Here is a 17,571-nt window from a genome sequence, read left to right as displayed (position 1 = left end):
GCGAAGAATTCCGTTTCCATCTCCTCTCCATTGTTTGGCTTCAATATTTTGGATTTGAATGGAATCACAATTTCTCACCTATTGTCATACAAAGTTTCGAATACATTATTATATAAAAGTGTAAGTTAAAAAAAATTAGAATAAAATCTAATAATATCATTAAAAAAATTTATATTTTGCACCATCCAATTTTTGACAAAAACTCAGGTATCACAAGTAACGCAGCACCAACATTGCCACTTCGGCCTTGGCCGAAGTGGTGGGCTTGTGAGGGCAGCGGTTCTAGTCCCCACAATGCTCTTTATATTTAAAAATTCTTTTCCCTTGTGAAATGCAAGTGGAGTATGGACATCCCTCTTCTATGAGGCGTTATTTGTCTGGGCATGTACTTCATAGAATTCAATGTAATAATGTACGTCTCAATCATGTATATCTGGGTATGTACTTCATAGAATTCAATGTAATAATGTACGTCTCAATCATGTATATCTGATTGTAAATATCAGTGTAATATCTCTGCTACAATAGCAGTTGTTGTAAATATCTGTGTAATACAGTAATTTGATGATTAATTAGTATTAAAAAAAAAAACGCAGCACCAACATTTGATTTTTTTTCTCTACTTTCGTACCCAATTTTCAGCCAGAAGTAAATAACTTTTAATTAATTTATAAAAACATAATAATAATATGAGATCGACGGGTCCCATCGAGATTTTCTTATCTCTTTAGTAAATTTCCTGCATATTTATTCTGCATCAACCTTAACATTGTATGTGAAAAATTTCTGCATATTTATTTTGTCCTACGGAGACAATATTTTGAGATTCATATACAATTAACATATGGAAGCTTCCAAGAAATTACTGGGTGGACTTCAAAAATGAGAAAAGATAACCACCATCATGAAATTTTAAACTTTGTGGACCACAATTTGCCTTTGTCTTTTCATCTGATTGGAAGCTACTCGATGACATTGACTGATCATTGACCATTGGGTGCTGTCTTCTCTTCGTCCTCTAATTCAACTTACTGTCATCAAATTGAACTGTCATTCACATAATATACGGCAGGATCCGCCTGCGGTACCATAGTTGTACCGTGCCATTTTTTTTTTTTTACAAATTTTTATATAACTATTTTCACTTATTTTTATTTAAATTTAATTTCCTAAATATTAAGTTGATTTCTACTGCATCCATATAAATATTATCGAAATGCTCATGCCGACCAACGGTGATCGGAATTCAACTGACAGCGACGAGAAACTCGAGTTAGACACTTCTGTCCGAGTTGAGTCCAACAGTGGCAGTAGTGACCTCCCACGCGTGGTGATGGCGCCGGATCAAGCTCCCAAAGTCGTGAATCCTTCAACGACCGATTAACTGCAAATTGGCTCCCTCAGTGGCTATGGTTGGTCGGAAAAAACCGAGGAAATTGTGGGGAACAAAACCTAAGTGGTGGCGTCATTGGAAAGCAGAGAAACTGCTACGAATTGAAGCGGTAATTTCACCATTTTTTACGGCTTCAATCGGCAGCTTTCTGATCGCTTTCCGGCGGCAAGGATGTCATGGAGATGACCGGCGTCGCACGATCTTCCGATCGGTACCAACCTTGGGCGGTGGAGTGGCCGGAAACGGAAATAGCATCCGGGTGGGGTTCTTGAGTTCGGGTTGACCCAATTCTTTTTCCCGTTAATTATTTAATCTCAAAATTATAAATAAAGGAGTATTGTGATATCGGTGCAATATAGAATAAAAATTTATAGGAAAATTCTATAATGCCGTAATTAAATTTACGGCATTGATGCCGTAATAGACATGAACCGTTAGATTAAATCAACGATTCACAATAATGATAAAATAATAAAAAAATTTAATTAAATTATATATAACCGGTTTATAACCGGTTAAGTACTTTTTAAAAAAAAAATTCCACTGATATAAATTTAAAAGAAAAAAAGATTTACTTTTTAAAAGAATAAAAAAATACAAAGGGAAAATTTGATCCCTAATTAACGAATTGCAAAAGATATAGTCACACCCACTGCTGCGTTAACTTCTGTTCGGGTGCACCGGCGATCCGTCTGCAGATTGCAATCATTCTTTGAGTTGATTTTGTCTCGTTCGACTTGTTTAGTCTCTGCCGTCGCTGCCTCTGTCTTGGTTTTGTCAGTCGTCACCTGTGCAAGGTAAGTTTAATCCTCTTTCTCGTTCGAATTGCTAAGCAATTTCGTTTTCTTTGCTGAATTTGCTAAGTAATTTAATTCCAGATTTCTCATTCAATTTTATATTAACTGACATAGTATCATCGTCATAATTTGTTCACGGAATTCTTAGATTCAATTCCGCTGGAATTAACAAGTCTCTGCACGCCGGATTTGTTCACGGAATTAAGAAGGTCTGTGCAAAGTGTTTGGGTTTGCTGGAACACATAGACATTGCCCACTTGCCTGGCAGTCTGTCACTATACCGGCTGGACCACATAGACAAGTCTTTGAGTGAATAGTAAGTTCATACTCTCCATTTTCTAGTGTATATATATCTCAATTGTGGGAAAGAAATCTGTAATAATTCACTGCTACTAACATATCATAATTTAGTACAAGTTCACGCTCATGATAATTTGTAATAAGATGTCTGTTTTCCAGCAATTGTTAAACTTGCAATCATTGTTCACAATTTCAGCCTGCATCTTTGCCGTATTTGTCCTTTTTAAATGGTTTCTTATCCAACCACTTAGCACCAAAAAAACTTCAAAGCAGGTTGATGTTTTTCTTGAGGTAGTCATTCAAGAACATGAGAATAGGATGAGTGACAATTCTTAAGTTGAAGATCGTAAGGACTTTATAGATGTCTTGTTTTGGCTTGAGAAAGAAAATAATTAGCTGCTGTTTTTAGGTTAAATTTCTGTTGTTTCTGGGTAAATTGGCTGCTGTTTTTCAGTTATTTTTCTGCTGTTTTTGGGTTATATTTTCTGCTGTTTTCAGGTAAAATGTTCTAGTGTTTTGGGCTTCATTTGCTGCTGGTTCTAGGTTAAATATTTTGCTGTTTCTGGGTAAATATACTGCTGTTTTTCAGTTAAATTTTCTGCTATATTTGGGATGATTTGCTGCTGTTTGTGGTTAAAATTTTCTGGTGTTTTGGGCTTCATTTGCTGCTGTTTTTAGGTTAAATTTTCTGCTGTTTCTGGGTAAATTGGCTGCTGTTTTTTAGTTAAATTGTTGGCTGTTTTTGGGTTATATTTTCTGCTGTTTTCAGGTAACTTTTTTGGGTGTTCTGGGCTTCATTTGCTGCTGTTTTTTGGTTAAATATTTTGCTGTTTCTGGGTAAATATACTGCTGTTTTTGGATAAATTCACTGCTGTTTTTGGGCTATATTTTCTGCTGTTTGCTTGGCAATCTGTCACTATGTCGGCTGGACCATATAGACATCTTTCTCAAAGTCTTTGAGTGAATTGTAAGTTCATACTCTTCATTTTCTAGTGTATATATATCTCAATAGTGGGGAAGAAATTTGTAATAATTCACTGCTACTAATAGATCATAATTTAGTACAAGTTCACGCTTATGATAATTTGTAATAAGATGTCTGTTTTCCAGCAATTGTTAAACTTTCAATCCTTTATCACAATTGCAGCCTGCATCTTTGCCGTATTTGTCCTTTTCAAATGGTTTCTTATCCAACCACTTAGCACCAAAAAATCACTACCACCTTCTCCCCCAAACCTCTCAATCATTGGAAACCTTCACCAACTTGGCTTGTTCCCTCATTGCTCACTTGGTGTTTTGGCACAATGCTATGGCCCCCTGATGTTGCTTCACTTAGGCAAAGTGCCAGTGCTTGTTGTCTCTTCTGCTGATGTTGCCTATGAGATAATTAGAAATGTAATCTTTGCAATCAACCAAAATTAACCCCATTTGTAAAACTTTTAAACGGTTGTGTAGATGTCTCTATGATACCTTATGGTGAGTACTTAAGAAAAGTTCAAAGCTTATTTGTTGTACAACTTTTAAGTAACAAAAGGATTCATTATTCTTTTCGTGATGTTAGAGTAGAAAAATTTAGTGATCAAGGTGAAGTTTTGTTTAGGAAGCAGTTTAAGGACTTTATTGAGTTGATGGCTACTTTTCATGTAGGAGATTATATTCCATGGCAAGGTTGGTTGTGCTATTTCAATAGCTTGAATGCCAAGCTTAAGAAAACTTCAAAGGAGGTTGATGATTTTCTTGAGGTAGTCATTCAAGAACATGAGAATAGGATGAGTAACAATTCTCAAGTTGAAGATCATAAGGATTTTATAGATTTCTTGCTTTGGCTTCAGAAAGAAAATATTTTAAACTTTCCTATTGATAAAGCTTCATTTGCTGCTATTTTTAGATTTAATTTTCTGCTGTTTCTGGGTAAGGTGGCTGCTGTTTTTCAGTTCATTTTTTTGATAAATTTACTGCTGTTTTTTGGTTATATTTTTGCTGTTTTAAGGTAAATTTTTTTGGTGTTTTGGGCTTCATTTGCTGCTGGTTTTGGGTTAAATATTTTACTGTTTCTGGGTAAATAAACTGCTGTTTTTCAGTTAATTTTTTTGCTGTTTTTGAATAAATTTTCTGCTGCATTTGGGATGATTTGCTGCCATTTTTGGTTAAATTTTTCTGGTGTTTTGGGCTTCATTTGCAGCTGTTTTTAGGTTAAATTTTTTGCTGTTTTTGGGTAAATTGGTTGCTTTTTTCAGTTAAATTGTTGGCTGTTTTTAGATAAATTTATTGCTGTTTTTGGGTTATATTTTCTGCTATTTTCAGGTAACTTTTTTGGGTGTTCTGGGCTTCATTTGCTGCTGTTTTTTGGTTAAATATTTTGCTGTTTCTGGGTAAATATATTGTTGTTTTTGGGTTAAATTTTCTGCTGTGTTCAGGTAAATTTTTCTGGTGTTTGGGCTTCACTTGCTACTCTTTTTAGGTTAAATTTTCTGTTGCTTTTAGGTAAATTTGCTGCTGTTTTACAGTTAAAATTTTCACTATTTCTGGATAAATTTATTGTTATTTTTGTGTTAAATTTTTTGCTGTTTCTGGGTAAATTTGTTGCTGTTTGGATAAATTTACGACTGTTTTTTGGCTAAATTTTTTGCTGTTTACATGTAAATTTTTTTGGTGTTTTGGGCTTCATTTGCTGCTGTATTTGGGTTAAATTTTCTGTTGTTTTTGGGTAAAATTTACTACTATTTTTTAGTTACATTTTTTGCTGTTTCTGGATAAATTTATTACTGCTTTTGGGTTAAAGTTTCTGTTGTTTTACAGGATCCAAAACTTGTGATATTTGACATTTCTTTTTGTGCTAAATCTTCATGTACAGGTTCTTGTAAACTCGAAAATGGCTGAAAATGTAGATGAGGGTAACGAGAATGATTTCAAGGAGAATGATAATGTGAGCCAGGAAAATGAAAATTTAAGAAGAAATCGGCCTTTCATTGAGTATTTGTAAGTCTTCTTACATTAAATATTATGTGTTTGACTGTTGGTAAATTTATGAATATTTAGTAAAGCCAAGCATAATAATGTTAACATGCACTGATTATATATATTTTTTTCAAAATATTTAATTGACTGCAGCAAGCAAGAAGCAAAAATATTACGGGAACAAGGAAAAAAAGTGGTGAGTGTAGGTGCGATAATTAATTTCCATTAAATTTGGGATGTGTTACAAGCAATAACTTATTGTCATATTTTTTTTTAATTTTTTAGGATAGAATTAAATTAGGGAAATGTTTCAAAAATTTGAGTGAAGAAGAGAAGGCTAAATTTAGAATGGTTGGTAGTGATATAGCATGGAATAAAGACAAAGAAGATGATTTTGTGAAGGGAACTCAAAAGGCCATGGAAACTAGATGTGCTCCAGATCGTTTTGCAAAACTGGTAGCAAAATTGTCAGAAAATCAAAAAAAAGCTGTTGTGGAGTTAGGATTTGAAAGTCTTCTGCACATAAAATGTGGTCGACTGAAACGAGATTTATGTTCATGGTTGGTTCAAAATTTTGATCCATTTACTTCATGTATTTTTTTGCATGGTAAGAGTATCAATCTGTCGCCTCGAGATTTTGAGTACATTATGGGTATAAAAGATGGTGGAGTCGACATTGATGTGGATCTTGATATTGATGATATAGATAAATTGAAGAATGAATATTGTGATGACAGTGGATACATTAAGCTGAAAACTTTAGAGTCAAAATTGGTGAATCAAAGAGAGGTGAATGATGACTTTAAAAGAAGCTTTGTTTTGTTTGCTATAGCTACAATTATTTTTCCTAAATCGGGGTTGAATTTAGCCCCGTATTACTTGGTTTTTTTGAAAGACACCAGTGCCATAAATAAAAAAAATTGGGCAACGTGGGCTTTTAAAGGGCTAGTTGAGGGCATACAAAAGTTCAAGGCAGGACAACATAAAGTTGTTAATGGTTGTGTACTATTTTTGGAGGTAATAATTTTTTTTAAAAATGATTTCATCAGTTTTATTGTGTTATTTTGTTTTTGATTTGTTTTGATCATTTTGTTAATATTGCAGCTTTTTTACATGGATTCTATATCATTTGCACGAAAATTTATTGATAAATCTTTGAGTCCAATAACAACTTGGACAAATCGAGATGTAACTAACTTATTGAGTTTTGTTAAGAAAAATGGCGGTTATGGGAGCTCAAAGGTATGACATCTACTTTTTACTAATTAAATATTAACGTATCATATTGAAATGACATGTATTTAATAGTATGTGGTATTTATTAGGTTAATTTGCGAGAAATCCATCCTCAACAAAACACGGCCCAGGAAACATTTGATGGAACAAGTCGGAAGAATGAAGAATGCATACATAATTGTCAACATCAGAAGGAATTATCACTTGTTCGAAAAGATATTGGCCGTATGGCATTGGAGCTTGATGGTTTAAAGCATTCAATGGGTAGCTGGATGCAGCAAATGCAACAAGTAATGGAAACCCTTAAAGAGAACTTAACGCAAAAGCAAGTTGAGCAGCAAAAGGAGAATAATGGCGCTGCTGTTGGAATTACTTCTCCTTCCCGAAAGCAACAAAAGAACGATGAATCAAGCCATGAAATTTTAACTTTTGCGGAACTAATGAAGAGAGCCAAAGAAAGGCCAGATGGAGATGATATTCTTGAGAAGAAATTACTGGATGAGGAGAATGTTGAAGAGAAACATGATGAGAGAATTTTGACGGGCGAGTCAGACCTAAATGAGGGAAAGCGTAAGCAAATTTTCTACAATGCAGCTATACAGGTATTTAGCAATAAACTGTGATCTTCTTTTTTGCACAAGTAAAACATAATAGTGCATAGATGAGTATTAAGTTATAAATCATAATTTTTGTAGGATAATGGCCGGAATGATGATTGTTCTATTGAAGAGGAATCATCAAACCAACTTAGTGTATTTGAGGTTAAAGATATGCGCTCCCGAAAGCGAAAGCCTGGTCCATACCAAAAATCCCCTTATAATCAGTTTCCCAAAAGACGAAGCAAACAAAAATTTTTTCATGATTCAATCACTCTACTAAATTCATTTTCAGAAGAAGATATGAAGTTGCTGCAATATATATTTCAAGGAGAATTGCCTATGGAGTAATTGGATTTTCGCATGACCCATTTTCCATATGTTATTATTTTTGCATTAACACTGTTATAGTTTTAATTCTATTTTTGGATTCTTAATACAGTGAGCATATTGTTGATGGAATTAGTTTTTTCGTCTCTCGCCAAGAGATGTTTTCTTTGGCTCCTAATACTTGGATCATTGACACAGTAAGCATACCTTCCTTATATTTAGTTTAATCATTCAATTTATTTATTTTCTTTCTAAGTATTTAAGTCTTCTTGTTTAATGGCTCTATTCGTAGGTCATAGATTGTTTCGTCAACTACTTGACAAACAAAGAACGTGAAAAAACGAGCCTAGAGATGCGTATTTGGTATTTGCCCACCATATTTTCGGTAAGTTGTAAATGTTATACTATGAATTTGTTTACTGACAGTTGACCCTATATGTTGATAATATACTAATTTTCTATTTATTTTATGAGTTTTGCAGCAAAAAATAGTGGCAAACATGGACTCTAAAAAGAAATCAAGCATCGAAGACTTTGTCAAAAATCATAATATTCGAGATAAGTACATGTCAGAACTTGCAGTATGTGAAAAGGTAAGAAATTAAATACAAAATTACAATAAATCATGGCATTGTTTAAGACATTTAATGGTAATTATTAAAAATTATGCATTTGTCATGTAGATCTATGTTCCTATAAATGATGGCTTTGCACATTGGTATCTGGCGGTGTTGATTGTTAAAACGCAAACCGTTGAAATTTGGGACTCTTTACCTAGTAATAGTTCGAATTCACATCGAGAGGAAATTGTTAGAGCAATTGTAAGTGAAGCTTGCATTTCACCTGTATTATTACCAATAAATGCAAATGTATGCTGATTATTATCATCATTATCACAGTTACAGGGACTCGACGAAGTTTTCCTCGATGATTTTTTGGGAAAATTTCATTCATGTTGGGATTTTTTTAGTTTTAAAATTTTATATCCAGATAATGTCCCAGTACAACCAAATGGAACTGACTGCGGTTTGTTTGTGATCAAGTTCATGGAGACGCAATGTGATCTATTATCTATAAAACATGTATGTGACATTAATTTTATATCATATTGATTAAAAGTTTTACAATGAATGATGACTCTGTTTCTCACTTTTTTATTTTTTCTCGTACTATATTTAGTATAACTCAACAATAGAAAGATATCGCATTGCACTCCACCTTGTCAACGGAGATACAAATAAAGTGAGAGATAGTATTAGATGTAAGGCTGAAGAATTTTATGATTCGCACAAGAATAATCTTCCACCGAACAAAGTGACGAACAAAGTTAATGGTCAAAAGAATTTGAAGAAGAAAAAGTAGAGTGCAAAAGCTTGCAGCATGTTAAAAGTAGGTTCTCTTTAACTATTTCTTTCTTGCTTTTTTTTGCTCCTATTACCTTTCATGATTTGTATTAGTTATTTATTAGTTATTGCAATTATAATTATTGTTTCACATAAAATTAATTAGAAACAATTCCCAATTTGCAATTGCGTACTGAGTATAAGCAGAATGTGGACTGGAAATAGTCAATGTTTTATTACAAGTTTTCCTTTATTCTCCAGGTGGCTCACAATTTCCTCTTCAGTAACATCTTGTGGGAAGGTGGATCATCTTTGTTGGGGAGCAGTAGTAACGATAGTTCTTTGTTTTACTACCATTCTATAAATTTTATTTGAAATTAGCATTATTCTTGGTTATTTATTTTTATAATGATTCTAATATCTTGTTGACTATTTTTTTAAAATTTTCTTTTGGAATTTTTTAGGATCTGCTATTGATTATTGTGTAAATTCGAGATGTGATTAAAGTTTGAGTATCAGTGCGTTTTGCTTTGCCCTTTTTCTTTTAATTGCAGTTGTACCGTGTGTGAGCTTTGCCTTTATTTGCTTTCAACCACAACACTCCAATTTTTATGTATTATTTTGTTTTTATCATTGTTTGACTCCAAACGAAATACTCAAGTTAATCAGCATAGTTTATATTTATGTTGTTACAGCAACAAATGAAATAAATATAATTTTTAACACAAATATACCATAATAATTTTACCATTGACGGATACAAGCATAAATATGGTTTCATTAAAAAATATCAATTGTAATCACCATCTCAATTGTAATCATTTTACCATTGACGGACACAACAAATTTTCAGTATCATGCCTCATGGTCAATACTTATCATTGTTGTATAAAATTGAATGTGTTCTGACACTGTGAGCTGTGAGCTGCCATCATCATTGTCCAAAACTCCAAAAGCTTTTACTACCATCACTGCCTAAATTGAAAAACAAGCAAGCAAGGCCTAGTCAATAATAAAAAATAGTTGAGGTTTTACGCAACCATCATGACTGTCCAAACTTGCTGCGATAGCATGATAATAATCTAATTATTTAGAAAAATAAAATTGCAAGCATAATAGTAACCTAGCTAGAAAAATAAGACCTAATATAAACAAGATTTCAAACATTAACCGAGTTATTTTTAGAACATTATCTCAAATCTAACTCCTACGCACATGAAATTAGCCATATTAAAACTTTTGCAACTTGTCTAGAAACGACAGAATTTAAATACTTAATGGGGACTAGTTTGAAATTTTCCATATTAACAACTTTTGCAACTTGTCCAGAATACGTCTTTTCCTAATTCAATAGTTCCATTCAAATTGAAAGACTTAATGGGTACTAATTTGAAATTAGCCATAATAAAACCTATTGCAACTTGTCCAGAATAAGTTGTGAAACGACATAATTCAATAGTTCCATTCAATCCTACAATTTCCTTACCCAGTTTTTTCTAACGACCACATAGAACACAATGAATGATGATCAACAAGGTAATTCTTCATTGTCTTTTAATGATTTGTTACTGTTGCTATTATTTTTTTATGTTATTTTCTCTCTTTCTAAAAAGAGTAGTGTTGTTTAACCTTTTAAAATTAATATTAATTGTGTCTATTATAATTTACAGGCTATTGTCTAGCAGTGCCATTTCACTTATTGTAATATTTTCTTATTGTATTATGACAGGCATTAACAAAAATTACAAAGTGCCAGAGCTTGATGTTCCATCATCATATGATATTCCGTCAACAGCTCAAGCAGAAATACAATCAGGTTTTTTAGTTGTTCATAACAAAACAATTGAACCAAGTTATTTTTGTAATATTTTGAATAACAGTATCGGTTTATTTTAGTTGTTGATAATAAAATAATAGAATTAGACTATTTTAGCTGTCAATAATAAAATAATAGTATCAATTGAAGTTTGCTATTCATGATAAAAAAATAATTATTCATACTCTATTATGACAGGGAGGGATGGTTCAAACTCTATTTATTGGGATGATAAAAGCATGTATGAACTCACTGCTGAAGATGTTATTGGAAAGCGATTTGCATCACTTGAAGAAGCTACAGATTTTTATAAAAAATACTCAAAAATAATGGGTTTTAGTGTTCGCATTTATGATGGGAGACGTGATACAAATGGTGCACCCATAATGAAACATTGGGTTTGCAGTAGAGAAGGTGAAAGGGATAAAAAGTATATTGAGCATACAAACAGAATCCGTGAACCTAGAGCTATTACAAGAGTCAACTGTCGAGCAGCATTCAGGGTAAATTTAGATAAGGAGTCCAAAACTTGGGTTGCTAGAAGCTTTGTTCCGAAACACTCTCATGAGTTGGCAGCAGATTTTGAGACTCAATTTCTTCGATCTCATCGAATGGTTAAAGATTCTGACAATGCTCTAGCTAATTCAATGCAAACAGTTGGTATAAAGACAAGTCAGATTATGGACTTCTTTGTCAACCAGGCTGGGGGTTATGACAATTTGGGCTTCGGATTAAAGGATTTATATAACAATTTAGATAATAAACGTCGATCCATGATACTCGAAACAGACTCAGAAACTGCACTTGCATACTTAAATGCAAAAGCTGACATGGATCCAGATTTCTTTTGTAAGTACTCTATAGATGAGGAGAATAGACTTGCAAACTTATTCTGGGCAGATTCTATTGCTCGCTTGGATTATAGTTACTTCGGCGATGTTTTGGCTTTTGATAGTACTTACAAGACAAATGAGTATGGGAAGCCTTTAGTTATTCTATTGGGTGTTAATAATCATTATGCAACAAGTTATTTTGGCTGTGCAATTCTCACGGATGAGACGGTTGAGACCTACACATGGGTGCTTAAAACATTTTTATGTGCTATGAATAATAGAAAGCCTATATCTATTGTGACCGATGGAGATAGGGCGATGCGTAAAGCAATTAAAAAGGTAGTTCCTGAAGCTCGGCATCGACTGTGTATTTGGCATCTACAAAGAAATGCACAATCTAATGTACATAAAACGCCTGAATTTGTTACAAGGTTTAAGGATTTTCTGTTGGGAAATTACAGACCCGAAGAATTTGAGCAATTGTGGCAGAACATGGTGGAAGAGCTTGGGCTTCAAAATAATGATTGGGTTAAGAAGATATACTCAAAACGAGATAGATGGGCAGAAGCATTCTTACGGGGTCATTTCTTTGGTGGCATGCGCACAACACAGCGTTGTGAGGGTATGAATGCATATATGAATAGATTTCTTCAAAGAAAGTTGAAGTTGCATGAATTTGTTCGTCAAATTGATCGAGCCTTGAGACGTACAAGGAATAACAATTTAGGACATAATTTTAAAACTAAGCATTCTATTCCAATGATTAGTACTCATCTTCCAAGCTTGGAGAAGCATGCTGCAGGGGTTTACACTCAAAAGTTATTTTACAAGGTTCGTAAACAGATTTACAAAGAAGGTCAGTTTATATTGTTGAGCAATGTCACTCTTCTAGATATTCAAGTGTACACATTAACTAGGCATTTAGAAGCCAAAAAGAAGTGGACTGTGGTTTATTATCTAAAAGAACAACATTTTGAGTGCTCCTGTAAGAAGTTCGAATCTATTGGAATACCATGCCCTCACTTATTTTGTGTGATGAAACATATGCATGTTAGTGAGATACCTGCTTCATTGATTAACAAAAGATGGACTATGGATGTGAAAGTTTACAAACAATCTCTAATGCCATTGGAAAGTCAATCTAAGGATGTTCTTAACAATTTTCGGTATGGGTCATTAAATGCCGAATTCAATGAAATTAGTTTTTATGCCTCAAAATCTGATGCTGCCTATTGGAAATTAAAAAGTCATCTTGCTCAACTGAAGAGTGAGATAAAGGAGTTGAGAACGTGTGACAACGGAGATACAGATAGACCATGCAGTGCAGAAAAGAAAGCAAGAATTGTAAAAGATCCTCTAGTTGTGAAGACAAAGGGTGCACCCAGTACGAAATTTAACAAAGGTGTTAACACAAGAAAATGTGGATATTGCAAACAAGATGGACATACTGCACGGAAATGCCCAAGTAAGAACGGCCATGTTACAAGTGTGGACAACTTCGCTAGACCATTAAACAGCTTCACAAAATTTATTTGGTATGGGAAAATAGGCATTATTTCTATAATTTTTTTTTAGTCCAAATCAATGTGTTGTATTAATAATTTTGTTCAAATTTTCTGCAGATTATATCCTAAGGAGGCTGCCTCACTTGCGTCAGTGCACACAAAATTATCCTAAAATAATCTGCATATGCCTGGGGGTGTGGATTTGGACAAGCTATTTGCATTTTAAGAAAACACAATTTTGACCAAGTATTTTTTAGACTATAGTTATGGCCATGTGATGTAGTCTTATATTTTAATGCATTTTTGGTTATAATAATAATGAATATTACACCTCTCATGAACCTATTACTTTCTCCTACTTTGATAACAATGAAATATGACAGGAACCTCGAACAATGTAATATTCATGAAATTTTAAGCTTACAGAAAAGGGCCTAACAATGATATTCTAAATCTTAACACATCAATTGATCTTATTTCCTAAGAAACTGCTACATGCATCGATTAGGTATTCTAGGACGTTTATACATCACTAATAAACTAGTAAACCATACCACAATTGCAATAATATTTCTTTCTTACCTTGTTGATTAGAAACTTCAGCGGCCAAATGCCAACTACATTAACTTTTGCTTCCCCATAGCTGAATGAAATTCTTGTAGTTCCTGAATCCAAAATACAAGTAAGAGAAATCAGTGCAGATGTTTATTTATCTTGAAATTCCTTTGAAACTGAGGCCCAAAGAGAAGCTAGAATAAACAGTCATGCAGGTTTTCTATTTTAGGAAAAAAAAGAAAATTCTTTCTGTAGTATACTTATTAAGCAAGATAACATAAACCATGAATTACAAAAGCTGCCAACAATTAGAATAGGCGACCAAATGGAATTAAAAATACGGGCACACTGTGTACAGAAATTCTGCAGGATACAAGGCCAGTTATTACAGAGAGGAAGTTTAAAAAAAAATAGACAGTTTCCTTGATACATGAACTGCCTGTTCAAAAGCACAAGAAACCCCCAGCAGTTCCTGAACTTGTTTAATTGCATCGGGTACAGAACGCCTGGTGTTGTGTCAGGACTGATCCAGATAATATATGTTGAGCAAATCCGAGGGTCACCTATCCATTAAAGAGAAGGAATAATCTATCACATTGAAATTGCTGACACCATGTAAAAATAAACAGTCAAGAAATAAAAGAAAACGTTCGAAATTTTATTAATGTCATACAGTCAGGGAATTACCCAAATTAATTATTGACCCATCTATGAAAGAAACTTTTTTAGCATCTGAATACAAGTTATTACAAAGTGTTTAGAGCTCAGAATATCAAAGCGTTTAGAGCTCAGAATATCAAGACAACAATTTGGTGGTTGGTTAATTGAGTACCGGAATCAGTTAATTTTAATGAGACTATTCAATAAAATTATACTTTAATTGTTAGTATCATTCTCTTAATTAGTTAATTTTAAAATAAATACGTACGTGATATAATTTTATTAGATTGGTGTATGAATCACGTGATGTACATATTTATCTCATTGAAGATGGCTTAAGCAATCTCCTGCAAATTGTAATAGAAAGATGTGGACAAAGAATTGCCTTTAATAAATATTTCTACCAACATGGCGTGATGTCATATTCAATGATTTGAAAATTAGGTGGGATTTCATTTTTAAATTCTAATCTACATGTAAAATTATTACAGGCGAGGAAGAAAGAGGAAGACCGTGTGAAGACTGAGATATTTTTCAATTTCTATTACCAATTAAAATCTCATAAATGATGTTATGGCTTTCAACATACCATAAAATCTCATAAATGATGTTATGGCTTTCAACATATCTCTCCTGCAACAACTTCAAGCGGATCTGATACACCCTTGTGCTTCTGCAAGAATTCAACATTACACATGAGCGTACTTGCGTATCTGCTATGATCAAGTGCCATGTAAGATAAACAAGACAGGGTTGAATTTATTCATAAAGGTTAAATAGTACTTTCACCAGTTAATTCTTTATTTATTTGTTTGTTTATTTAATTATTTATCTTGTACAAACTTTCTTGACCATTAATGTTGAAAATTACAACTACTTTGAGATAAGGAAAAATAAAAATCACTGACAAGCCAAAAATTGTCCAAGTGCTGTTCTACAATCTAATGCAACACAAGCCTAAAATTATTTCTTTCTTGATAATAAGAATTTCATGGAGTTCATATCAATCTGGATAAATAAAAACTCGTCTGGTCTCTTACTTGCAAGCGGCTGTGGACATTCAACATGAAGTCATGAAAATGGATCCTCTTCTTTCTCCAATTGCAGGGCCTGAAGATATAAACATCAGCTATCAGGAAGCCCAAAGTAACAATGATGAGCGTAAAACTACCAAGAATTTCAATAATTCCATATTTAAAGTTTATAGATTTTGTTACTAGAATACTCTGAATGGCTAAGTAATTTCTCAAAAGATTTGGAAACAATGAAACATATGTTTGACTTACAATTGATCAAAAAATAGGTCCATCAACATTGTTTTCCCGGTCCCTACTCCCCCATAAAGGTACAATCCTTTGACAGGTGAGTATGAAGATTGTGGCAGTAAACGTGACCACAGCCACCGACTCCTGTAGACAAACAGGACTATCTGTCAAATAGTTATGTAAATTTGCATCACATTAACATTGTAGAATTACAAATTTAAAAAAAGAAAAATAGACCAGATGAACAGGGGAGTGATCCTGCAATATTAAAATGTAATCCATTAGTTGAAATCTGAACAAAATTAGAGTAAACTGTAATATTTACCTTCCAGATTTCTCAATGAATAGCGATCTAACTTACAGGCATCAGCTGATTCAACAAGCTCATCATACAGTCTTTGAAGTTCTCCTAACGCTCCTGACTGCCAAAAAAAAAAAATTCACTAACTGCATTAAGGCAAAAAAAGCAAAAGAACATGCAATTACCCTAAAGAAAGATAGATTTCCTGGAAAAAGCAGAATGAAAAAACTTAGAATAATGACTTCAAAACTGGTAGAAACAAGAAAAACGTGTCTAGACTGAAATGCATAAGATCTTAACATACAAAGAAGAACATTCTAGTCAAATAATTGCAGCTTGCAAATGAACTCCAGCAAAGACCTGTTGAATTCATAGCAACTTGACCGGGAATAGGATCATTAACACTTTCAACTTCCAGATAAACAAATCAATTAAGTCAAGGTCAAAATTGTCTTTATAAATGTTCTTCAAGTTTCCAAGCACTAAATGAAATCTAGGTTGCAACTGGGAATGCGAGTCAACCATTTTGTCTGAATGAAACTAGAAATTTTGCATCAGAGCAAACTTTCTATTTCTTTAATAATAAAGGGGCAAAAAACCCAGGTCAAAGGACAACAAGAAAATAACATTCAATCAAAACTTAAGTTATAAATTACGAAAAAGGTGGATATTTGCACAAAGAAAACAAGATATAAACTGGCATCAAATACCCAAAAGCCCGAAAACCTCAAAAAAAAAAGCATCTTTTTAAAGCTTTTAACAACCCAGAACTCATAAGCATGCCATAAATCATACAAATACAGCCTGTTCCACAGCCTTACCATCACCAGAATCTGAACGACAATCTGCATCTCATCTCTTCGACAATCTGCATTCCCAACTATTTGGATTGTGATCGACGGTTTCACGGTTCACGTGCCAGCGGATTCGGGTTCGGATTTGGCGAATCTTAGCTTAAAATTTAGGAGAATTGAGACAGGAATTCACATTTGGGAATGAACATTAAGGGCGGACAGGGCGGTCCTTTTTGTTTTGATTTTTTTTCTTCTACAGTGACGTTGAGACTCAATGGGAAATGTTTTTTTTTTCCGCCCTTTATTTTCAAAAAATGGGAAAAATAGATAGTATAAAAAAAGTTTTTTTTACTTTTTTGCTGTTGATGGTGCCATAATTGTTATAATATTGAATTTTTTAATAAATAATAACTATAAAAATATTTTAATTAATTATTATAAATTTTAATTAGGTAATATTAAATAAATAATAATAATAAAAGATTAATAAATAATAATGAATTATAATTATAATAATATTATAATAAATAATAATGAAATAATTTCATACTGATAATAATACAACAAAATTATAAATATAATAATATTTTTATTAAATAACAATATAATAAAATATTAATAATAATAACTTATTATAATAATAAGTATAAAGTTTGATTGCAATAATATTTTCATAAATAATAATCATATAACAAAATCATGAAATTAATAAATAATAACAATAATGAATTAGTAATCATAATTATAATACTATTTTAATAAATATGATGATGATGATGATGATGATGATGATGATGATGATGATGATGATGATTATTATTATTATTATTATTATTATTATTATTATTACCACCAATTGACAATAATCAACAAAGGGCATTTAAGTAAA

At 32.7% G+C, this 17,571-nt stretch overlaps 2 protein-coding genes and 1 long non-coding RNA gene across 7 annotated transcripts; 2 read left to right on the top strand and 1 right to left on the bottom strand.

The window, feature by feature from the left end:
* The first annotated feature begins 1,967 nt into the window (after window positions 1–1,967).
* LOC102626655 (uncharacterized) lies at window positions 1,968–9,501 on the top strand. 5 transcript variants are annotated; one of them, XM_052438981.1, is made up of 15 exons: window positions 1,969–2,190; window positions 2,339–2,506; window positions 5,345–5,469; window positions 5,602–5,644; window positions 5,734–6,465; window positions 6,553–6,690; window positions 6,774–7,286; window positions 7,380–7,627; window positions 7,723–7,807; window positions 7,903–7,995; window positions 8,093–8,203; window positions 8,294–8,431; window positions 8,654–8,692; window positions 8,790–8,999; window positions 9,215–9,501. In XM_052438981.1, exons 3-14 carry the CDS (start codon window positions 5,363–5,365, stop codon window positions 8,970–8,972), a joined length of 2,430 nt encoding a protein of 809 aa, XP_052294941.1. In that variant the 5' UTR covers window positions 1,969–2,190; window positions 2,339–2,506; window positions 5,345–5,362; the 3' UTR covers window positions 8,973–8,999; window positions 9,215–9,501. The 5 variants fall into 5 exon arrangements, with proteins under 5 accessions (XP_052294942.1, XP_052294943.1, XP_052294941.1 ...); XM_052438980.1 differs by having other exon boundaries at window positions 1,971–2,190; window positions 8,510–8,692; XM_052438982.1 differs by lacking the exon at window positions 8,294–8,431 and having other exon boundaries at window positions 1,968–2,190.
* An 859-nt stretch (window positions 9,502–10,360) lies between these two features.
* On the top strand, window positions 10,361–12,527 carry LOC127900720 (protein FAR1-RELATED SEQUENCE 5-like). The gene is made up of 4 exons (XM_052435925.1): window positions 10,361–10,489; window positions 10,683–10,769; window positions 10,968–12,458; window positions 12,520–12,527. The coding sequence occupies exons 1-4, from the start codon at window positions 10,471–10,473 to the stop codon at window positions 12,525–12,527; spliced, it is 1,605 nt and encodes a 534-aa protein (XP_052291885.1). The 5' UTR covers window positions 10,361–10,470.
* Window positions 12,528–13,857: 1,330 nt separating this feature from the next.
* On the bottom strand, window positions 13,858–16,966 carry LOC102620880 (uncharacterized). The gene is made up of 5 exons (XR_008053705.1): window positions 16,710–16,966; window positions 15,609–16,009; window positions 15,363–15,432; window positions 14,912–14,995; window positions 13,858–14,225 (listed from the first exon to the last, which is right to left on the bottom strand). It is a non-coding gene; the product is annotated as an uncharacterized LOC102620880 (long non-coding RNA).
* Window positions 16,967–17,571: the final 605 nt, after the last annotated feature.

Source organism: Citrus sinensis, chromosome 3 (assembly GCF_022201045.2).
Source record: "Citrus sinensis cultivar Valencia sweet orange chromosome 3, DVS_A1.0, whole genome shotgun sequence".
Taxonomy (NCBI): Eukaryota; Viridiplantae; Streptophyta; class Magnoliopsida; order Sapindales; family Rutaceae; genus Citrus; species Citrus sinensis.
This window is presented reverse-complemented; position numbering and strand designations above follow the sequence as displayed.